We start from the raw sequence: 24,359 nt of genomic DNA, 5'->3' as shown, positions 1-24,359 counted from the left end.
ATTCTCCGCTTGCTGAGCATGTTGGCAGCTCACAGTAACGATCGTATATCAGCTCAGCAGCGTGGCCTTTTCTGATGCCCACCGGAGGGACCCGGGGATTAGTCTGATCTAGGATCAGTTGTACCTTTTAGCACATAGTGGGTAAACTTGAGATGTAGACAGTGCTAAACTGATTCTAGTCCAACATTTCTTCTCTGAGGTGCTTTTTATGAATATGGGCCCAGGTGCTTTTGGTAGGTTGCTGATTGCCTTAGACCCAGGAAACCCCACACGTCATGGCAAAAACACACCATTCTGCTCATCTAGGAAAATGTGCAAACATTTTCATTCACAAAACTGTCACAAGAATAAAAAAGACATGCCTACAAACACACAGCATAGTGTATTATAGCTGTGTCTTTGTGCGGGCGTGCCCCACCCACTGGCTGAGAATAAAAAGGAAACGCCTCTTTTCACAGGGCAGCACGTTTCACTCATTATAATACTGGACCGGCTCATTAATAATGTATCAGAGAGCAGTTTGTGGGAGGGGCTCTCAGCCTTGCATATTGATTGATCTGGCTGTCGGCTCCACTAGATTTAATCGAGGAATTGATTTGTGTGCTACTCTGCGGTCCCGACGGTTCGGTGGGTTATGTAGGCTGTTGGAGCAATGCATGCTGGGAGAGACACAGGGTCATGACTGGCAGAGTAGGCTGAGGAACAATGCCCCCCCCCCCCCCCAATTTTTTGTGGCCCCTGCCTCCACACACTCCAGTGTCTCATAAGGACACAGATTTCCATCATTTTAAATAGAATCATTTTGAACAGTTGCATCAATCGTCAACAAATTTAACAAGCAGTGATTTGGCTTTCTCTCCTTTTGTTTTCCATATTCTGATGCTGTCCCACATAATCCCCATGCTGTCCTGCATTTCGGCTGTTCTCTGGCCACCCTGCTCTTAGCTCAATGGCTCTGTTCTGGGGTCAGTTTGCAGTTTTTCTGACAGTTCTTCCGTTTTCATAAGTGCGCTCACTGTACCAAACTTCCTGACCCCCTATGGTGGGTGGAGCTACCCTGTGCTTTACAATGTCTGAACTGCCAATCAGAATCTCTTTGCTGTTACTGTGTTGTCTTATTGTGTTTTTTTACTTACTGTCACCATGTGTATTCACTCTCTTCCTTGTGGAATCACACTCCAGCAAAAGCTGTCATTGGAATTAAAAAGCACCACAATCGAGTGCAAGGTGTGATATTGCTCAGCTCAGCCAAATACCTCACCTGGCTGCTGAACGGAAAATCTATAATACACCAGCGCCAGGACAGTATGTGTGTGGAAGGCAGTGTGCTGTGAGAGAGAGAGAGGAGGTGTGTGTGTGTGTGTGTGTGTGCGTGTGCTGGCTTGTGCTGGCGTGTGTGTCTGTATGTGTTCGCGTGTGTGTGTGCATGCAGGTGTACATATGAGTATATATATATATATGTAAGTATATGTAAGACCTTGTTTCCTTCCTCACTACCCAGTCCTCCTCAGCAAACAGTGATCTCAGGTCAGAGAATGAGAATGCAGGGCGGCAGCCTGATGTCTGCTCCCGTCCCGAGCACTGATCTGAGATCAGTGTTGCTGCAGAGTAGAGCAGGAGAGATCCACGGGGGCGCCTCCTTCAGCCTCTGATTCTGGTGTTCTGCAGATGCCAGCTGTGAGTCTGCTAAGAGTACTGAAGAGCGGACACACCCACTGACGCCCAGTACAGATCTTTCCCATATTTACTGATTTATGGAAATGTGTGTGCGTGTCTGGTATGGTGTCCAGATTAGCCCAGGGGTGGGGGGAGGGGGGTCAACATCACCTGCAGCAACAGACTCAGTGAAGATGGCCCAATCAGCCTGCCTCTACTGCAGTGGGTGTGATGCAGTGCCAGCCAATCAGAAGCAATGTGCGATGGGGGAGGTGTTGCGCTTTTACATTAACGTTTGAGCGTTGAGCACATGCTCTTATCCAGAGTGAGTTACACAGCTTGCTTTTTATATGCCATCCATTTATACAGCTGGATATGTTTTTAGCGAAGCAATTAAGGTTAAGTACCTTATTCAAAGGCACAGAGGTACTTGCATCGTTTACAGTTATTTTTATTTTTTTTGGAGACTGGAAATTTGCCTAAGCAGTTCTGAGCTACAGTAGTGTTTATACCAGACACTGATCCCGCCACCTCATGGGTTTAAGACCTGTTAAAGTATCACTGCCAATGCAATAGCTGCATTGCTTCTATGTCTGTCTGGAGGGAAGACTGTTCAGAGTGAGAGAGAGGGATAGACCTTTTCTAACCTTAAATTTAAGAAATTAATATGTGCTAGATTATTTATTCATCTGTGTTTTGGTAACATTAGTGGATACTTGTCAAACTAATTAAGCAAATGAAATTAAACAGAGAGAACGAGTGTGGGTGGGTGCACACTCTCGATGTGTGAGAAAATACACAGCTGAGCAAAAGATGACAATTTGCATTTCATCAAAATAAATGATAGATCATGTGACCTGACCACATGACCCCCTGTCCCCTCAAACCAGGAACTGTGGGCTATGCTGTTAACTGAGCATAGAGCTGGAATGACTAGACTGGTTTCATTAACCGCCGAGCTGCAGAATGTGCACTGCAGTAGATCTGCCCACTGTCGTGTCAGATGAAGTCTGACCCAGTACCACAGAACAGTGTTTCTACTACATTAGAGATGTCTGTGGCACCTCACCCTGAAATTAATCAGATCTCTTTATCTCTCTCGTTTAATGTTTAGAATTGTCCATATTGGTACACACACATGCAGGCTATTTACACAACATGTCACATTTGTGTCCCTTCGTTAATCGTGTTCTCATTAATTAATCAGCGCGTCGCCCTTGTTCATTAGCAGGGTGCAGCTGCTCGTTTGCGGTTTGATTGCATATTGTACCAGGGCTGTGGCTCGTCATGTCAGACACTCTCTCAATTAGCCCCTCATTCTTTCTGTTCTTCAGTCCCACACACACACAGAGGCAGATTCATCAAACCGTTCTTCAGCCTGCAGTCAGTGCACCAGCAGTCCGTCCTGTCCCTTCACCCTGATCTGCAAAACCTCAGGAAACTAGCCAACATTTGAGTTTTGGAATATTATAAAACACGATTCTCAAAACCCCATTCTCAAACCTTTTCTTAAATTCTTCTTACTTTGGTCCATGAAGACACTCTCTATCCCCAAGGCATGATTAGCCAAGTATTTAACAAGCAAATAAGCCATTGCTAAATGTTGAGTTTGACTGTGCTTTTGGGTCTATATGTAGCATTGCCAATCATCAACATTAGTAGCTTGTTATCAATAAACGAGATGAAGTATGTGTTCCCGAAATGTTTATTATTGTATACTAAAACTAAGTCTAAAACTAGGTGTGCTAGTTATTTTTAATAGTTTGTTATTATAATTAAAATCAATAGCCTATTTAGGCCTATAATTGTGCTGATATACATTTTGGTGTTAATATGAGGTCTATAACTAGCTACGTAAATTGACTTTGTATAAATAATAAAGCATTCTAAATATAAAACTCTTGCATATATGCCTTTATGCTTGTTTCCAAATACACATAAAATCTGACTGTACAAAGTACAAATTCAAATAGATTTAAAAAAATAATTAAGAACACCAAAATGTTTGTGGGAAAGTGAAGACCTTAACAACACAAGTGACCATATCTGGAAGCATGCACCACTGTGGGTTAACCTGACTTCAGGGCCAAATTTCACATTTTATGCAGTCAGACAGCTGGAAATTTAATCCCACATCAGGCTCACAAATAAGTGATTCGATTGTTCTTCACTGAACCTTCTAATGCTGATGTAACAATTACTGCTGATAAGTGAAGGCAGTGGAGTTCTAGAACACTGACTTAACAGTCATTCCAATAAACCTACTCTTCAAAGGGTTAAAGGTACAGCAGACACCTGGCATTTTAACATAATTATAATTATTATTTTCAGGTCCCTAAACCTCTGCACCATTCGTGCATAAATCATGCAGACTTCATCTCGTAAAAAGCTTTCGTCCCACAGTGCTATTTGGTCCCTTTCCACCTCATTGATTTTTATTTAAATTTTATGGCTTATGCAGTGTAAGATCTAGCTCTAAATCACAAATGCAGAACCGCCAACGCAGAGGAAGGGCCCGAGAGCAAATTCTCCCACTTAAGGATGCAGATTGCTTGTTTTCATTTGTCTGTAGGACTAGAACGCTTTTCACTGATGTGCAGTGTCACCTTGACCATAGCTAGCAGTTGGGGCTAGTTCTTTGTAAACCAGGAGAGTGTGAGTGGGTACGGTCCTTGCCAAGCAAGGTAATTCAATTATCAAATGCTTACTGAAGGTTTTGAAGTGCAAGGGATGGGTATTGGTATGATTGATGATTCTTTTGTCATTGATTATCGATCAAAGATCTGTAACTGCCTTCACTGTTCTCGGTTAGAGTTGTTTCAGTGGCCAGTCTGTGGCCAAGTCCATCGGTCAGTCGACTCTCAAGTCCATACAATCTACCTGTGTGACTGGGGGCTCAGTTTCCTGACCTCGCACTTTCTGTACTTTGAGCTCATCTCTTATCAGTGAGCCCCTGCTGTCCCCCTGCCTAAAAATACTAAACTAGGACACACTGTCCACTCGCCGCTATTTAGAAAAAAAAGAAGTCCTTTCAGTGAATCCCTGGGGTTAACCCTGCCTTCGCTGTGAGAAGACCCTGATGCTAAGGATAGATGAGGCCTTGGTTTGGCTTGGGTTCGACTGCTGAGGCGCCGCGCTGAACATTCATTCCAAGGGTCAGAAAAATGTCTAGAAAATGAGGGCAGGTTAGGTCCTCAGCCTTGGCTTTGTCATCAGTGGTGCACTGTTGGCCCCGTCCTGCCTGGCCTTAACCATTTAAGGTGTAAGATCACAAATATCTGATTAGGGTTCTAGAACACTAGACTTGGAATTTTGAAAAAGAAAAACATTCCAAATTTTGTAAACAAAATGGTGCTGTTTTAATGACTAGTAATATATAACTAAATTGTTTTAAATAGTAATTGCTTTGGTTAATCAGCAATATATTCGGAGTAAGTCATTTAGCATGTAGTGAAAAAGATGGTACTGTGTGGCCTGTAGGGTGTAAAACAGTCACTGGCTCTCCTATAGTACTGTGTGGACTGTAGCATGCTTCAGCTACAGCTACAGTGCTCATGGTTTACAGGTACAGTTGTCACAAAGGCACAAGGGGGAAATTTTTAGCAGGGGGAAATGTTTCAAAAAATTTCCCACATGTAACGCTGCTCTTAAGCCCCTCCCCATTGATTTTGGCTGGTGAAATCATTGATGCGCATTATTGACCATACAGTTGTTCCTTGGCTTTTTATCTGCTCAGTCACATGATGATGTTAACACTGACAACCCCCTATTATTTTCCTTTCTAATAACCGTGTGTGCGTGCTGTGTGCGTTCGCCCCTCCGTCAGCGTCCACCTTGGCCGTGGTCTCCATGGCGATGTGGTTCCCAGCAGCTGGATGGCACCTCTTGCCACCGCACAGGCCACCTCTGACGATGTTATTACTTTTTTCTTTCAGGCATCTGTCTGGACTGTCAGGACAACACAAAAGGCCCCGGCTGTGAGGAGTGCGGCGAGGGTTTCTACAGGAGGGCAGGGGCTGCCCTGACAGATGCCTGCATCGCCTGCCCCTGCTCCCTCAACACCTCCACAGGCACCTGCCGCCCCGGTGAGTGCGCTGCCCGCAGTGAACCCGCTGAGCGCGTCGGCGTGTTGCCGCTAGCGATTGCAGCTGAGCGCGTCGGTCTGTTGCCGCTAGCGATTGCAGCTAAGCGCGTCGGTCTGTTGCCGCTAGCGATTGCAGCTAAGCGCGTCGGTCTGTTGCCGCTAGCGATTGCAGCTAAGCGCGTCGGCGTGTTGCCGCTAGCGATTGCAGCTGAGCGCCTTGGGCTGCCGCCGTCCCTGCAGCTGCGCAGAAACACGGGGAGGGAGACAGGGCGGCGCTGTGTGCTCTGTGCGCCGTGTTTGACGCAGTGTGTTTCGCTTTTTGCTTTCTGTGGTTTGTGAAGAACCCGCTCTCAGGCAGTCACCTCTTCCTGTTCAGAGAGAAGGACTGCAGACATCTAGGTGTGTGTGTGTGTACAGGGTGCATACATGTGTGTGTGTGTGTGTGTGTGTGTACGCCTTTGCAGGTCTGTGTGTATGTAGCTTTGTGTAGTGCAGGAGATTTCCTCCTGTGAAGTTAATCTGTAGCTGGGAGAATGGGAACTGCTATTAGAAAATGAGAGCAAGAAGAGGAAGCATTTGTTCTCTTTCTGTTTTTCTGTCCCTTCCTCTCTCTCCCCTGCTGCTTGCTCTCTCTCATGCGGCAGTGCTGTACTTTTTGTGTGTGTATGTGAGTTACTAAGCAGTCTCCTATGCTATTGAACACAAGGCAGTGTTTACCTGCCCTACAGTTAGGACGGTTTGAAATCTAACATGAATGGATGAATGTGTGTGAATGGATTACCTAACTAACTGTGAAACCTGAAAAACCGAACAGGAGGGGAACAACGTGCTTGCGTGCACACGCGTGCGTACGTGCGTAATGAGGGAGAGATGGAGAGGCAGCTGTGGAGCTGAAGGGACTGGTTGCCCTGGAAACAGTGATCAGTGAAAAGGAGCCGGCCAGTGGTGTGGGTTACTGGGAGCTGGAGGTGCTGGGGGGAGGAGCGGTGATGGACACTCACTGGACACGCACGCACACACACGCACACACCACCGCCCTGATGCTGCGTGTGTGTGTGTGTGTGTGTGTGTGTGTGTGTGCGTACCCAGTGCGTGTTTTTGTGAGCACTTCAAGACCCCTCCCCTTTCACTGGTGTATCTAAAGCAGCCATGTGGAACGGCCCACTGGCTTTAGAGTGAGTAACGGACGGGTGGGCGTGGTCTCGTTTTTTCTAATTGACTTTCAGAGAGAACATCCAAATAAGCTAGACAGTCAAGCATTTTTTGATTAAAAATAAATAATTAAGTAATAATAAAATATGATTATTATTATTAGTACTTTTTTTGTTGCTGCTGCTGCTGCTGCTGATCCTTTTAACTACTCTTAGCATTAAATCAGCAAATCATATTGATATTAATTATAACCATGTGAAAAGAAGTGTTTGTCATTTTTACACATGCACAAATAAAATATTTGAAGGCCGTTTTATAAAATCTATACATGCGTCATGCCTTAATTGGGTAGAGCTGAATTATTTCACTGCGATGATTCACCTAGCTGGGAGAGGCGAGCCGTGGTTACTGTGTGTGCGTGTGCGCGCTGCCCAGTTATTATCTGTGGATGATTGACAAAGAGGGTGCTTGTGTTGTGGTTTACTCTCTTCTCTAGCCAGCGACTGATTCAAATGAGGAATGTGTGTATGAGTACATTCTTGTACGTGTGTGTGTGTGTGTGTGTGTGTTCTAGTGGATGACTTGTCTCTAAATTGTGGGTTTGGGGGATGTCAGCCACACGTGGTTGACCAGGCACTCACACACATGCGCCCACACACACACACACACACATACGCAGTCATGTACATACGCACGTACAGAAGCAGTCTGTTACTCACGGTGGCATTTCATTGGCTGACAGATGTCCAGGTCACCTGCTCATGGCCGCTCGTGGTCACAGTGGATGAATTGCTTGCCTCGCCCCGTCGGCACGGTAACGACTCCCCCCGTGTCCTGAGGAGGGGAGAGAGCCACACTGTTCTCCTCAGTGCAGGTGACTGACACAGGGGAGCAGAGCACAGCTGGAGCTGATCTTTCATAGGAAACACCTTACATTACATTACATTACAGGCATTTAGCAGACGCTCTTATCCAGAGCGACTTACACAACTTATCCACAGCGACTTACATAGCATTTTACATTGTATCCATTTATACAGCTGGATATATACTGAAGCAATTTCGGTTAAGTATCTTGCTCAAGGGTACAACGGCAGTGTCCTACCCGGGAATCGAACCTGCGACCTTCCGGTTACAAGCCCAGTTCCTTACCCACTGTGCTACACTCCGACTCTTACACAAGTACACACTGGCTGTGTCTGAAAGGTAGTGCAGAGGTTTAAACGTGAGGCTTAAACTCCAGCTAAACACACTGCAGTTGACCTACAGAGGTTTCCCTGAGCTGAGTCCGTTCCATCTGTGCGCTCTTGCTCACTCGATCACAGGGATGTCTTTTTTAAATGCATCTCAGCAAATAAAAGAGGGAGGCTTTTTTAATTATGTCATTTTGGCTGAGCGCAGATTTTTCCTCCATAAAAACCTCTCAACAATGTCCAATCAGCTTGTGGGTTTTGCTGTGTCATGAGAGAGGTTCTCAAGTGCTCAACGAGGCCTCTGTTCTTAACGAGCTCCCTGAAGCTGATGGTGGGATGGAGAGTGAGGAGTGAGTGATGCACTGCTGTTCTGAGGTCAGTGAGCTGTCATTGCTTTTCTGAGGTCAGTGAGCTGACATTGCTGTTCTGAGGTCAGTACAGCAATAATAAAATAGAAATGAGACGGTATTAACAGTTGTGACATCACATTACTTGAAAAAAAAACAGTGAGGCGATCAACAGAGTGCATTGGTGCTGATGGTAATTAGTGGATACTTTCTAGTTAATTAATAAAATAACACTTAAGTTCATGAATTCCAGGAGAATAGCGGTAAAGTGTGCATCATCACTGGTGCTGTTCTGTTGATCCCCAGCTCAGTGTTTGGTGTCAGTGATGACGTTGATGATGTAACCTGCTTTGGTCTGAATGGACAGGCTGATGATGTCACCTGCTTTGGTCTGAATGGACAGGCTGATGATGTCACCTGCTTTGGTCTGAATGGACAGGCTGATGAGAGCATACAGGACACTGCTGCCTGGAGGCAGGTGACCTCGCCTTGTATCCACACTGCAGCGGGAACCCACGGCCACACCCAGGGCTCGCGTGTGACTGCTGGCCTTTCGGCGCTTACGGTGGAACTGTCTGGCCTCCCCACACGTCCTCTGTTCCAGGGGGAGCAGAATGTGGGTTGCGCTCATTAGAGAACCCGCTCCATGCTGGCCCCTCCTTAATGCAGGGCTCTCACACTCCAGTCTGGAGAGCCCAGGGTCCCGGCTGGTTTTTGTGATCTCTTCTCGATTGCCGGCCAGTTTAGGCCCTGGAAGCGAGGTGTGCCGACTCTTCAGCCCATCAGCGTCTTAAATTAAGGGCTGAAGTGCAAGAACGCATCAAAAACCGGCAGACATTCTGGGGTGTTAGTATTAGTTTGAGATCGCTGTCTTAAAGGAACACTTTTAACCGCCATCACACGCTAAAATACCAGACATGCAGGGCCTGATTAAGAGTGTGTGTGTGTGTGTGTGTGTGGAGTGGTTACTAAGGATCAGTTGAGGTCAGTTTTCCACCCCTCCACAGTGAGGGTTATGACTGTGAGTTTCCACAGCAACGTGTGAAAATATGAAGCCACATTCCATTAGAGTCACTGGCTTTTCCCACACAATAATGTGTGTATTTGTGTGTAGATACCATACATATTTTGAGCTGATAGTGACTCTATTGTTTTTAGTTAGTGTCAACTGTCAGCTGTCTCTCTCTGTGTCAACCTATCTGCTTCTCCTTCTCTTTTTTGCAAGTAAATGAGTGAATCTACTTATCACCTCTGAATTCTCTCTTCAGTGCTGTTCACGTCTGTGTCTGTGCTTGTGTCTGTGTGTGTGCGTGTGTCTGTACATGCGTTTGTGTCTGTGCATGCGTCTCTGGTGTGTCTAATGTAAATGCTGAGTTTAAGGTCGTAAAGCTAAGCAGAGTTCGCTGGACTTCACAAGCCTGTGCCAGAGCTGCAGGTTCAGAGCCAAAGGTGTGGAATTTATCAGAGCTGGGAGGCAGGGACAGGGGGAGAAACTCAGAGAGGGAGGAGAGAGAATGTGTGTTCTCATTCCGCACAAGTGTTTATTATCTGTGTTTATTATTATTATTATTATTATTATTATTATTAGTAGTAGTAGTAGTAGTTGTATATTATTATTATTAGCAGTAGTAGTAGTAGTAGTAATAGTAGTAGTATATTATTATTATTATTATTAGTAGTAGTAGTAGTAGTAGTAGTAATAGTAGTAGTATATTATTATTATTATTAGTAGTAGTAGTAATAGTAGTAGTATATTATTATTATTAGTAGTAGTAGTAGTAGTAGTAATAGTAGTAGTATATTATTATTAGTAGTAGTAGTAATAGTAGTAGTATATTATTATTAGTATTAGTAGTAGTATTTTTGTTGTTGCTGTCCTCAGTTATTCTGCTTAGTGATTATTCATCTCTGTTTATGTTCAAATGTGATACTTGCTGAGATGATATTTACACATTTATTTCCTGCCAATGAAGCATTGTGAATCTTGAGAGAGAGAACTTTGAGAAAGAGAAAGAGAAAGAGAAAGAAGAGAGCATAAGGAGAGTGTGGAGAGATTCATAACAATAGAGAGAGAGAGAGAGGAGACAGAAGAGAGCGAGAGAGAGAGGAGAGATGTGCTGACTGTAGTCCTGACTGGCTCAGTGCAGCTGTTTTGCAGAGAGCTCAGCACGGTGTTAATCGCAGTGACTGTGATCGGTTCAGTGCAGCTGTTTTGCAGAGAGCTCAGCACGGTGTTAATCGCAGTGACTGTGATCGGTTCAGTGCAGCTGTTTTGCAGAGAGCTCAGCACGGTGTTAATCGCAGTGACTGTGATCGGTTCAGTGCAGCTGTTTTGCAGAGAGCTCAGCACGGTGTTAATCGCAGTGACTGTGATCGTTATTCACATTCCCAGCAGAGGCTTCACAGAAACAAGCACAGCCTTGCATTCAGCAAGTGCACGTGCAGAGCCTAGGGTGCAAAGCTGCAGGGTCCCAACCGTGCTGCCACTGTTCAGTTTCAGCCCGTGTGTGTGTGTGTGTGTGTGCATGCGTGCGTGCGTGCGTGCGCGCGCGTGCGTGTGTGTGTGTACGCATGCAGATACCCTCGGGGCAGGCCTGGTTACAAGGGAGGGGCAACTAAGTTCCTAAAAATGCTGCATGTTGACACTGCTTATAGCTACACGCTAATTTGTCGTCACACCAAAGGTGTGGCACTACTCTGTACTGTAACAGCACATATATGGTATTATAACCCCTGCTGGGTTAAGAGAGAGAGCTTACTCTGACTCAGCACAGTTTCAGTCGTCATGGTGTTGAAACGATGGTTCTGCGCAGCTGCTTCTCCTGCCACTCCGCAGGAGGCTGGCAGGCGTGATGCTGCTGGAATGCCAGGTGGGCCCTGTTGGGATCGGCTGGGCCCGCTGTTGCCACGTCCGCAAAAGCTTACGAAGCTTACAGTGGAAAGAAATTCAAACGTTGTCAGGGCCACTTTAAAAACGAACCACCCCCCAAGCCCAAGCCCCCCCCGTCCCCCTCCCCTTTGCAGTCTCACACAGGGCAGCACGAAGGCGCGAGCCACGCCTGGTCATCAGCGTGCGACCTCCACGCTGATGCTCCACGCACAGCCCTGCCATCCGCCCTGAACGCAGCATCACACACTCGCACTGTAGATACCGGGAAACAGGCCCCCCGCGCCACAGTCCACCCTCATCCTCAATAGTGGTGTATTACTGCCATCTGCTGGCGACCGCTGGTACATGCAGTGGATTTTTACATTGATTTTGTTACTCCGATGGCTATGTGGCACTGCTGGTGATTATCAATACGTAGAAACACTTAAGCAACATTTTAGGCAACATTTAAGCATTTGAGTTGTTGTGCTGGTATTTTACGGTATGATATTTGAGTACAGAAGGAGATGAGGTGGGTGCTGAAGTATGTTTTGAAAAATGAAAGTGAAAAACTCAGCTGTGCAGTCTGGGGCGGTAACGCGTGTGTTTGTGTGTTCGTCCTCACAGACAGCGGCGGCAGCGGGGGTGCGGTGTGTGAGCAGTGTCGCGCCGAGTACCAGGGTCCGCTCTGCGATCGCTGCGGGGACGGGTTCTTCCGCTCCGACGGCGCCTGCCGGCCCTGCGACTGCAGCGGGAACGCGGACGCCGCGGCGACGCCCAGCCTGTGCCACCCGGAGACGGGCCGCTGCCTGAGCTGCGCCAACCACACGGCCGGGCCTCGCTGCGAGCGCTGCGCCGACGGGTTCGCCGGGAACGCCCTCGCGCACACCTGCACGCCCACAGGTGAGGGGCGGAGCTGGGCGGGGCAGAGAGGGATCTGGGCGGGGCCAGGAGTGGTTGGTCTGAGTGCTGATTATTCAAAGACATGTCGCATGGCTGAATATCAATGATGCTTCCTGTATGTGGGCATAAATAAAGGTCTTGTGTGTGTGTGTGTGTGTGTGTGTGTTGACCAGCAGAGGGCATCAGTGCACCAGTCAGAGAAATTTATGGTCACTTAATATTTTATCGGGGGAGCAGAATTCTGTAACGTCTGTAACGAAAGTTAACAAAATAGAGGCACATTCAAATGACGTAGCATTTAAAACACATAAAATAAATTTTAATATGGACCCTTAAAAATATTTTAAACCATTCTCTAAAAAATAATTTTACAAGACATTGTACAAAAAACATTAACATTTTAAAATATTCTTAAATATTAAATAGATTATTCTAGAGTCAATATCCTTGAAGCCATTTAAAAAGCAATTTAATAGGAGACAGAGGAACCAAAGTCCTCACACCCTAACACTTCCTCTAACCATACCAGTGCACGTCACCGCGACAACCACCCCGGTGACCACGATCACCGGTGACACGGCCACGACCACCGCCATGGCGACCACCACCAACTCCACGGGCGGGCGGACGAGTGCGGCCACCACGCAGTCCCTGCTGACCAGTCTGGGCGGCCCCACGGACAACGCCACGACGACGGTCTCCGAGGTGTCCTGGGCGCAGTTCAACGTGGTGGTGCTGGCGGTGATCATCGTGGCGGTGGTGCTGCTGATGGGCGCGGCTGGCGGGTTCTACAGCTACCGCGAGTACCGCAACCGCAAGCTGAACGCGCCCTTCTGGACCATCGAGCTGAAGGAGGACAACATCAGCTTCAGCAGCTACCACGACAGCATCCCCAACGCCGACGTGTCCGGCCTGCTGGAGGACGAGCCCGGGGAGGCCCCGCCCAACGGCCAGCTGGCCCTCAGCAGCCCCAGGAATGTGTATAAGCCTTAGGCCACGCCCCTTTCCAGAGGCCACACCTCCCTCAGCAGCCCCAGGAATGTGTATAAGCCTTAGGCCACGCCCCCTTCCAGAGGCCACACCTCCCTCAGCAGCCCCAGGAATGTGTATAAGCCTTAGGCCATGCCCCCTTCCAGAGGCCACACCTCCCTCAGCAGCCCCAGGAATGTGTACGAGCCTTAGGCCACACCCCCTTCCAGAGGCCACACCTCCCTCAGCAGCCCCAAGAATGTGTATGAGTCCTAGGCCATGCCCCCTTCCAGAGGCCACACCTCCCTCAGCAGTACACGCCTCCATAATCAGCGCCACAAACATGTATAAGCACCTTAGGACACGCTCCCCTTTTCTCTCAGCGGGACACGCCTCCCAATGTCGCCCCACGAACATGACATGCCTTAGGCCACACCCCCTCCCAGAGACCACATCCAGACCCCCCCTCCCAGACATACCCACCCAGGAACTAAGCCTGTGCATGGTCTCTGGGAAGGGGGGCTGTAGCGCAAGAAGAATTAAATCTCTGGAAGGAACGCAACCAACAATCGCCAAAAAAAGCATATGATGAAAAGACTTTGCAGAAATGGAATATTGGTTTATTAATTTCCGGGACTGGCCTGGAGGACGGCAGTAGTCTAGCAGTCTAAAGTAGTCTGGAGTGAGGCTTGGGGAAGTGAACTACTGCAGGGTGGGCTGCGACGCAGGGATCGGCCTGCGCTCACGGTGGACGGGCACAACTCTCTCCTCTGTACCGCCATTGGCGAGATTGCAGACCAAGGGTGGGGGCGGAGAAAGCGATGGCAGACCGGGGGGGGGGGGGGGGGGGGGGGGCAGTGGGGACTACGCTGCCAACGATCATGAATGCAACATGCAGATTTTTATTTATTATGTTTTCCCCTTTGTTTGGCACCCCTCTGGATAGATCTGTGCCCTAGAAGGTGGTGGTGCGAGGAAGGGGGGTGGGGGGCGATTGGTTCAGGTAAGGGATGGGTTTTTGGCCGGAGGGTGGGGAGGTGCCGCTGTGGATTACAGGTGAAAAAGTATAAATGTGAAGAGTGTGTGGGTATATGTACACACACACGTGCACGCACACACCCACACACCCTAACACACACGCACAGCGAATTTGTTTTGTTGGAAGGACGGGATCCAAAGGCTTACAGAATTTCCTGTGTTTTGAGAAATGTGCTAGAAGACAAGAGGAAGACCGTGCCAGAAAAAGATAGAGTAATGTCAACATTCACCCCGTGAGAACTTCCTGGATGAAAATGCACAGCATTGTTTTGTTTTTGTTTTATTGATTTTTTTTTTTTACCGTTTTTTGTTTTTTTTAACAGTTTTTAGCTGTTCATTTGTGGATAAATGTGGCACATGACGATTATTAAGTTTATGATTTTTTTAAATAATCTGTTACTGTAATAAAAACAGTGGGAGTCCAGGCCAGTTGAGAGTGTGCTGCAGCTGCAGTAGTCACTCTCTTTACTGGTGGAAGAGGTTGCCTCGAGGTCAGAGCCCAGCTGGCGGGTCAGCGAATACTTGTATTTATTGCATTTGTACAGTATGTGTAAATGTTGTGGGGCATTTTTGTATCTGTATATGTGTTGGCGTGTTTGTGTGTGTGTGTGTGTGTGTGTGTACAGGTGTGTGTGGCTGTGCGTGTGTGCGTGTGCACGCATCTGTGTGTGTGTGTATGTATATTTGTGTAGGTGTGCGCGTGTGTATGTGTGGTGTGTGTGTGCGTATGTGTGTGTGTGCGTGTGTATGTGTGTGTGTGCATATGTGTGTGTGTACATGTGTATGTGTGGGCATGTATTACTATCTTTGTGAGAACCAGATGTCCCCACAAGGATAGAACGATGAGGAAAATTACGCAAGGTGGGGACCTTTTGCTGGTCCCCACAAGTTCAAGAAGCTGTTTTAGGATTAGGACTTAGGGTTAGGGTTAGGGTTACAATTAGGTTAAGGTTAGGCACGTAGTGGTTGGGGTTAGGGTTAGGGTTAAAGGTTACAGAATGAATGTAAGTCAATGGGAAGTCCTCACAAGTATAGCAATACAAACATGTGTGTGCGCATGTGTATGTGTGTCTGGCTGGTGTGGTTATATGAGCCCTACCAGGCCCAGACTCCAAAGCCCCACCGTCCTCGCTGCAGAGAGCAGACGGCTGTCTCCAGGGTGACGGCTCTGGGACGCCCTGCCCTCGTACCCGAGCTCGGCCCATCCTCAGGCTCCGCACCGTCACCCCACACGCCTGTTTATACCTTTAAATACGGAACCGAACCTTGTACAGATTAATGTAAATAATAGAACGCTATTGTACAGGTACTACTTGGAGCACGTTCTGGCCACGCCCCTTCAGATCTGGGGAGAGGGGGTGTGGGTGAGGGGGGCAAGGACGTGCCAACATGGTGTCGAGCTCCCCCGAGGGACCCACCCACCTCGAGATCCTGCTCCTGACATCCCCCTCTCCCCACCCCAGATACCTCTGCTGTTTTCAGTGAATCACATGGTGTACATAATTATGTTCAATATTGACCATATTTAATAAAAAAAACATGATTCATTTTTAGCTGTGTGGGTCCATCTGTTTTTTTTTTTTGGATTGGTTTCTATCCTTCCTTAACTTCCATTTTGGATCGGTAGCTTTTCAGAAGCAAAAAATCTTGTGGCCTGGCTTGTATCTCACTCACGCTGACTCACTCGGTCACATTTAGCAGGCTGAAGATTCTACCATACTGGGAGCTATCAGCACTAGCCATGCTTCACAGGAACGACTCTGTGTGTGCTTGGTAATACAAAAGGTATTGGTTTGGTCAAGTGAGTCAAGTGCAACCTCGCCAAGCAGCCGACCCACAAGCACCCAGGGGGTCCTTTTCGGGCAGCACAGTCAGCGCTGGCGTGGTCAGACTGGATGCCCGACCCCGGGGCCCAGCCATGCACTAGAACAGAGCCTTAACAGAGTGAGTCACCCAGCAGCTCCAGCAATGACACCTTCGGCCTCTAAATAAGCCATGTTACGTCTGACATGTTTGCGCACGCCATGACGAATAAATGTCTGGTATTTTTGTCCTGGGGTTTTATTCTGATGAAATTATACTTTCGTTCACTGTAATGCGCTATATTGCAAATGATTCCTTTTGAAAGAGGTTAAATCTGTAATTGGTCGCATTTTGGAGAAATGGGTCAAATCAACGGGGTGCAAATTGTGGGTGAAGGTGAAGTAGGACTTGGTCATGATCTGCTGCGGGCAGTGTATGAGACCGGTCTTGGACATGTGGGAGGAGCCATAGTGAGAGGAGCTAGAGTGGGAGGAGCGATAGTGGGAGGAGCTAGAGTGGGAAGAGCCATAGTGGGAGGAGCTAGAGTGGGAGGAGCTGTCGGTAGAGGTGCCAGTGATCGCGAGAGCAGCTTAAAGTGTCAATCCTTAATTTTTTCAAATTAAGAAATGTTATATTTCATAGCTTTTCACAATGGCATTTTTGTAGCAACATCAATTCAATGCTTGCGTTCTGTAATTATTCCTCTATATGCTATTTCCCACTGGTGGTGTTCGGGTGTGACCATCCGGCCAAGTATTCAAATGTAATGACGCACGCAAATGATTGCCAAATGCGAAAGAGCAAGCACCTAAAATCCAAAAACCATCTTTAAAATTTAGTTTGATATGTTACTCAATATAACCATGACAAATGACATTGTTGGTTGACTCTAGGCAGTCTTCTTTATCCAAAATACACTACAGCTGGATTATCTCCTGAGAAAACTAAGCACTCACTGTGCTCTGAGTAAGAGCATAAGCCGCATTCCACCAAAAGTACTCGGAACTTTTAGTCCCAGGAACTACTTTTCAAGGAACTAAAAGGTTCCTTCAGCCCATTGTTGTCTGCGTTTCCACCGTGGTCTAAAGTCCCGCGAAGATTAGGCAAATTAGCCCACTGACGTATGAAAAAGCGACGTTGTCGTCGGTCCATCTGTCCTATGATTTCTTCTGTAACCCCATACTACCACCGAAGTAGCCTACATTATTTTCTAATAACCGGGACAGCCCGGAGGGGTTTATTCCACTTATATACAACGGGTTACCAACAATGACTATATATGGTTACTTTTGTATTTATTGATTTTTATCGATTTAATCACCTGGAATTGAAATATTCTTCTGCAGCCATTTGGGCATATTTTACCGTTGTCAAGCAAAACTGTCGTTGGTAGTTGAACTTGGACCGTTGTTATGCAACAAATAGGACATAACAGGCCAATAGTCAGATTGTAACTGTTTTATATATCCTCTCAAACACATTCATTATGTTTTTATGCGAACATTCACTTTCATGTCTTGACATCCGAGGCGACAGAATGCATTCACATTTCCAATATAACTGGCAACAACAGCAGAAAACATGCACACGTTGTAAACAATTTGCTGTTTGATTACTTTCTCATCATCAATTCCATATAGGCTAATCGCAAAATGACAAGAATAGAACGAAAACTCGGACTTGCGTGAAAATTTAAATTAGCAGTGGTACAGCCACCGTTTGCTTTCCTTCGAAGTTACTGCTAGCCGAGCAGCGAAGTGTGCCCTCCAGATACGAACCATGCACCATAGATTAGTCCATAGTCTTCCTGGTCTTTTTGTGGAATTGAAGAATGGCAGACTAAAATTACGGCAGTCTGAAAAAGCTAAAGGGACGATTACTAGAATTAACCTGTTATTTTACCCTGACAAAAAGTGCGGAAGGTGATTTCCAGTTTGCTTTTACTGTATCACCAATGTGAATTACGCAGAACTACCGCATACCTCACATAACTGTATCAAACGTTTTGAGTCAATTACAACGGGCTAACAAAGAAAATTTGGAAGAAAATATTCAGCAACCAAATTAATCCGTTTGAATGTTTTGGTACGTAATATGCTGTCCCAGCACGAATGCTTAGCATTTTATAAAACGAATACTAAAGCAAGAAAAGAACAGAAGAGCACACGTTATAATTCCAAGACGTTGGCAGGCTATAACCAAAAGTAGGCTACTGTGCTGCATAACATACAAGTTTGATTTGAAGTTATTATGAAAATAAATCGGTTTGCGGCTGCAGATTTTTAAACATGGTGGTTGAAATAAAACAAATAACACTGCAAGTAGTCGACCAATCAGAAATTTTCAGTGCTTGCGCCCCACCCCAAAGGTTCGGTACTTTTGGAAAGTACTACCCCCCGAGCAGGAACTTTTTTGGGGGTAAAATAAATCCCCTGGAACTAAATTTAGACCCTAGTTCCTGTGGTGGAAACGCACTGAGTTCCTCAAAAGGTTTCTAGTTCCGGGGTAAAGTTCCTGCGGTGGAAACGCGGCTTAAGACCCCCGAGATTCAATGAATTAACTAATCGTGGTTTTCGGCCAAGACCCTGATGAGTAGAATCAGGTGTCATAGCCCCGGGCTAAAACAAAAACCTGCGCCCACGCCGCCGGCCCTCGGCGGGTGAGACCGGACACGCCCCGCTGTGAGACGCTCACAGGCCGATTCCACAGAAGGCTCTAGGCTCTGCGGCAGTCGTGTGACGGCTCATTGCGCAGGACGAGGGAGCGTGATGAAGCGGAGGACACGTCCGTACAGCTGGCGCGCTCCACTCCAGTCCTGACGGGCCCCGCTGAGGCTTCAGCGTTTCCCGTAAGTTTTTATTGGAGTCACTGATTGGCGAGACTTCACATGCGCGGAATTCATAAGTCGGACACATCTGGAGTTACTCTGTAGTCTACGGTGTTTTATGACCGATTGGTGATAAAGTTCACCGCTCCAAATGTAGCACGTCTGAAGGCCCACGGCAGACTGCCATGCAGACAGCGCCACCACAAAACAGCACAGCAGCACATTACGTGGGGGTCCAGTCGGAGGAGGGGATCGTCATACACCCCACGTAAAATGACATCGAGCGGGAAACCGCGTATGCCTAAGGGATCGTTCTTAAGCAATCGCACATGTGCGTGTGACTTTTCGCTCGGCAGCAGTCAGAGAGAGTTTATTTGCTGTAAGATAAAGATGTTTTGTTTGAGAGCTGAGTCAGCAGGAACTAGAAGAATACATACGCAGAGTGTATGTGTGTGTATATATATATATATATCAGAGATTTCTGCTTTGTTTCAGAGAAAGCACCATACTGATGTATTGTTAATTCTCTCCATGCTGTGTGTAATAAAGTGTGCCCTTATCACAGCAGTACTTCTAAACTCAGAGTGGATTATTTGCTAAAAAGTAAGGATTATATTTTTTTATCTAGACAATAATAAAATACCTAGATAATCATACACACGCTCAATTCAAAGCTTACAAAAACAAATCAAGCTACATTCTGTGCATATTACTACCACCATAAACATAAGTAACACTGTTGTAGCCTGCTGTGGTCCTGTAGTAGCAGATGTCCATCATATCTAGGTTCCATGTGTGATCCCCCGCCCACCCTTTTTTTTATAAATAGGATGCAGATGTTTACTTCAATCTTGCCTATTTTCAACATTCCTGTGCTTTATCTAATATTTTCAAAAGAAGCACAAACTGACTCTCAGTCAGTCACTGGCAGTGTATGCTGACCCCTCGGCTATAAGAACAGATTCTGAAATTTCTCTCGTCCATTGCTAAACTGCATTTACCAATTTCATGCTTTGTACTGAGGGCAAGTTTATGGCCCTGTCCCAGCTGTTTTCCCCTTTTGCTCAGCACATGTCTGTCTTTTGGCTTTCTGTGTAAATGTTCTGTCTTCTTCTCATTACGCATATTTAAAGTTTCCAGTTTGCTTTTACTGTATCACCAATGTGAATTACGCAGAACTACCGCATACCTCACATAACTGTATCAAACGTTTTGAGTCAATTACAACGGGCTAACAAAGAAAATTTGGAAGAAAATATTCAGCAACCAAATTAATCCGTTTGAATGTTTTGGTACGTAATATGCTGTCCCAGCATGAATGCTTAGCATTTTATAAAACGAATACTAAAGCAAGAAAAGAACAGAAGAGCACACGTTATAATTCCAGCTGTCCCAGCTGTTTTCCCCATTTGCTCAGCACATGTCTGTCTTTTGGCTTTCTGTGTAAATGTTCTGTCTTCTTCTCACAAAGTACACAGTATTAAAGTATACGTTTTTTAAGGGGATTGACGTTCTAATCTACACAGTGCCCCAGAATATGTAATGCATTGTGTTCAGTCATCCATTAAAATCAATCAATACATCAATCAATCAACCAACCAACCTACCAACCAATCAATGTGATCTCTATGTGTCAGCACCTTATTTTAGGGGTTCTCAATTTCAGTCCTCATTTCTCGGTGTGCTGGAGGATCTTGTATTCTTGATTAAGGTAATTAAAAACATGCTTATCTTCTTCCATCATTTTTTTCTTTAGCTTCTTAACACTGGTTTGGATGATTGTCATTTGCTTTGATTTTGTTTTTGTTTTTTTACCCAAACTTTTCACTTTCCACAAATGTTTAAGTCTTTAATCTTTTAAGGTTTAAGATCACAGATTTGTGATTAGAACATTCTTATGTTTACTGACTTAGAATTTTGGAGAAAAAAAAACTAATCTAAAAAATCTACTTTCATTTGTCTTTCTATAATTTTATGATTTACAAAATATAACCTTGCCATAAGGCACATTAAATAAAATAATAATTGGATCTGGATGATTAAAGGTCCTATGATGGGAATATGGGATTTTTATTCTTGATGGAATGCACAGCTCTTTCTGACATAGTTTGTCCTTAAGAGGGTAAATCATCCAGGAGACTTTCAAAGTGTTTGATTAAGAACAGTTAACAGCTCGTTACAATTCAAGGGATGTAACTGTTGCTGAAATGGGATCTATATTTAATTGTTTAGCAGGTGAAGCTCACGTCCAAATCAACAGGTTTGTACAAGACTCACAAATGAAGTCACAGACAACTCAGTCAACCCCTGAGATGATTGCAAGACTAATTGCAAAATAAATAAATTAAAAAATCAGTGAAATGTATATTGCACAAGAGTCATCAATCCATTTACAGATGAATGATTCCAGGCATTCTGTGGAGTGTGTGCATTTCCCCTACTATGTATGGGGGCACCCCAGGGGTCAATCAATGCTGCCTGTAGGCAGTCTCCGGCACTACGGAATCTGAGTGGGTCTCCATGACGATTTTATCTAGTCAAGTTAAGTCAAGTCAAGTCATTCAGATTTATATAGCACTTTTTCTGACCGAGTCAGCACAAAGTGCTTAACAGACACTGACATGTACACACAGGTAGAGAAATACTCATGTGAACATATGAGTATAGTAAAAGAAAAAAACTATTTATTGTGGTATAAATTAAGTAATTTAGAAACATAAAAAAATGTATTGTGGTTTAAAATAAGGAATTTAGAAACACACATCTGGCTAAAGGTTAATAAAAGAGAGATAGAGATTAAAAAAAAGAATAAAAAAGAGATAATAATAATAATAATAATAATAATAATAAATTAAAACAAGAGTCTAAAGAAATGAATTTGCGACTGGTGACTCACGAGGGTGGTGTTGCAGTGTCACTGTTCCATTCCTAATTTTTCAGTGCTTTACGAAATTTAATCTAAGTGCATCTGTGATTAATAAGCATATTCAGCCGGGGGGAAAAAAGAAAAAAAAACTGAATCCCCCAATGAGTTATTTGACCACATTGAATCTATCAGCACCTAAATTTTTGCAGGGGTCAGCTCAAATGTGCAGGGGGTGGACAGGGAAAACACTGTGTCAGGGATCATTCACGAATATCCCACAATTTCCCAACTTGGTCCAGAACTGGTGACTAAGTATTCCATGGCATATGGATAACCTTATCATTTGATCATTACTCATGCACCAACAAAGTAGGTGGGTGGTTCTTAATGCCTGAAAGGCAATAGACTTGATAAATTAGAATGTGAATAAGGTGAGAAGCTTAAGGAAATGTATTTTTCATTATAATTCATATTAATCCTTGAAACACTGTATATTATTTTCTTACATTTATGGTGACATATCAGGCTCATTAGCTCATAATATTTATCAACACCAAAAGGATTTTAAAAATAAAACAAAAATCTAAAGCAAATTCTCAAAATAGGGCATGTTCCTTAAGTCTGACAATAGCGGTTTACAATGGCATCTCTAATTGCGCACCGATCGCAGAAACTGAATTGACGTAAAACCCGCCTGGTTGAGGAACGAGTGAATGGAATATGGAATCTTACTGTAGCTAACAGCCAGCTAACAAAATTTGCTCATGTACCTTCTTGAAGTACTTAAGAAGGGTGCTGGACTACATTCACACTTGCATCGTTTGGCATACGGCCTTTTCCACAGCGACTTACGAAAGTGTTTTTAATGTCAGTACAAGACACACCTATATAGCAAGTTAAAAAAAGAAAAATAACTACGATCAGGCTTCTGGCGGCTCATTCAGTTGAGGCACCATGCTGTGGTACACGGTGTCAGGATGAATCAAGACGGTGTCAGTGCTGGCTGCGGCCAGTAGCTCTATAGGATAATCCACACTTGGGCCATGTTCGAAGCAGCTTACTTGCCTACTATTGACTATATAAGTTGAGTACCCTGGATGAGAAAGTTGTTGAGTAGGCAAAGTTTTCTGTAAATACAGTGTACTTGGGGTCACTGTTGGGGTCTCATCTTGGCCGTTAGCTCTTTAGCTTCAGTGTCTGTGAGCAGGAGACGTTAGTAAGTTCTGAAACCTAGAGCTGCCCCTATGTGCAGTCTGAAGGCCTTTTGTAGGGAGGCAGGCTTCCAAATGTGTGGTTGCCTGATGCAGTAATTGGCGCTCGTGGAGCTGTCCAGGCTTGAGTGGGGGAGCAGGGGCGCTAAAGTTCCTCTTGGTCCCGCCGGTGCTGTCCATGGTTCTGAATTTCCCTGCTGCGGAAAGCGACAGCGGGAGTGGGTGTTGTCCGTACGGGAGCAGGGGTAGGGGTTCTGGCTCCCACACTACACCCAAAAAGGTCTTAATGAACGTACAGGTCAGCAGCACCTTATCCGTCATAAAACAGCATTCGTCAGCGTTTAGGGTTTGTAACAGACTTTTAAAAGCCAGGAGGAGGGGGTCTGTTAATTCTGAAACCAAGAACCGCCTCGCTGGGAGACTGAAGGCCTTTTGTAGGGAGCACCCAATTAGGCAAATGGACTTCAGGTGTTCCTCTGGTTTCCTAATAATTGGCTGCCTGGTTCAATAATTGCCTCTCATGAAGCTGTTGTTGAGTAAGTTGCAACACCAAACTGCTGAAGCTAAGCAGCCATACCACCCTGTACCCTTCACATGTCAAACTGCTGAGGCTAATTACCCACACCACCCTGTACCCTTCACATGTCAAACTGCTGAAGAAAAGTACCCAAACCACCCTGTACCCTTCACATGTCAAACTGCTGAAGCTAATTACCCAAACCACCCTGTACCCTTCACATGTCCCACTGCTGAAGCTAATTGCCCAAACCACCCTGTACCCTTCACATGTCAAACTGCTGAAACTAAGTACCCAACCCACCCTGTACCCTTCACATGTCAAACTGCTGAAGCTAATTACCCAAACCACCCTGTACCCTTCACATGTCCCACTGCTGAAGCTAATTACCCAACCCACCCTGTACCCTTCACATGTCAAACTGTTGAAGCTAATTACCCAAACCACCATATACCCTTCACATGTCAAACTGCTGAAGCTAATTACCCAACCCACCCTGTACCCTTCACATGTCAAACTGCTGAAGCTAAGTACCCAAACCACCCTGTACCCTTCACATGTCAAACTGTTGAAGCAAAGCACCCAAACCACCCTGTACCCTTCACATGTCAAACTGCTGAAGCTAAGTACCCAAACCACCCTGTACCCTTCACATGTCCCACTGCTGAAGCTAATTACCAAAACCACCCTGTACCCTTCTCATGTCAAACTGCTGAAGCTAAGTACCCAAACCACCCTGTACCCTTCACATGTCAAACTGCTGAAGCTAATTGCCCAAACCACCCTGTACCCTTCACATGTCAAACTGCCAAAGCTAATTGCCCAAACCACCCTGTATCCTTCACATGTCCCACTGCTGAAGCTAATTACCCAAACCACCCTGTACCCTTCACATGTCAAACTGCTGAAGCTAAGTACCCAAAC

At 45.6% G+C, this 24,359-nt stretch overlaps 1 protein-coding gene across 2 annotated transcripts in view; it reads left to right on the top strand.

Annotated features, from left to right (window-relative positions):
* si:dkey-220k22.1 (multiple epidermal growth factor-like domains protein 9) overlaps window positions 1–14,001 on the top strand; it is a 50,791-nt gene extending 36,790 nt beyond the window's left edge. The window contains exons 4-7 of one of the 2 annotated variants that reach the window (XM_035391049.1): window positions 5,592–5,741; window positions 11,929–12,204; window positions 12,734–13,178; window positions 13,242–14,001. In XM_035391049.1, the coding sequence (XP_035246940.1) occupies window positions 5,592–5,741; window positions 11,929–12,204; window positions 12,734–13,178; window positions 13,242–13,260 (890 nt within the window). In that variant the 3' untranslated portion in view covers window positions 13,261–14,001. Of the gene's footprint in view, window positions 1–5,591; window positions 5,742–11,928; window positions 12,205–12,733 lie in introns of both variants that reach the window. The other variant, XM_035391048.1, reaches the window with a different exon arrangement.
* The last annotated feature ends 10,358 nt before the right edge of the window (window positions 14,002–24,359 follow it).

This window comes from Anguilla anguilla, chromosome 14, assembly GCF_013347855.1.
Source record: "Anguilla anguilla isolate fAngAng1 chromosome 14, fAngAng1.pri, whole genome shotgun sequence".
Classification (NCBI taxonomy): Eukaryota; Metazoa; Chordata; class Actinopteri; order Anguilliformes; family Anguillidae; genus Anguilla; species Anguilla anguilla.
This window is presented reverse-complemented; position numbering and strand designations above follow the sequence as displayed.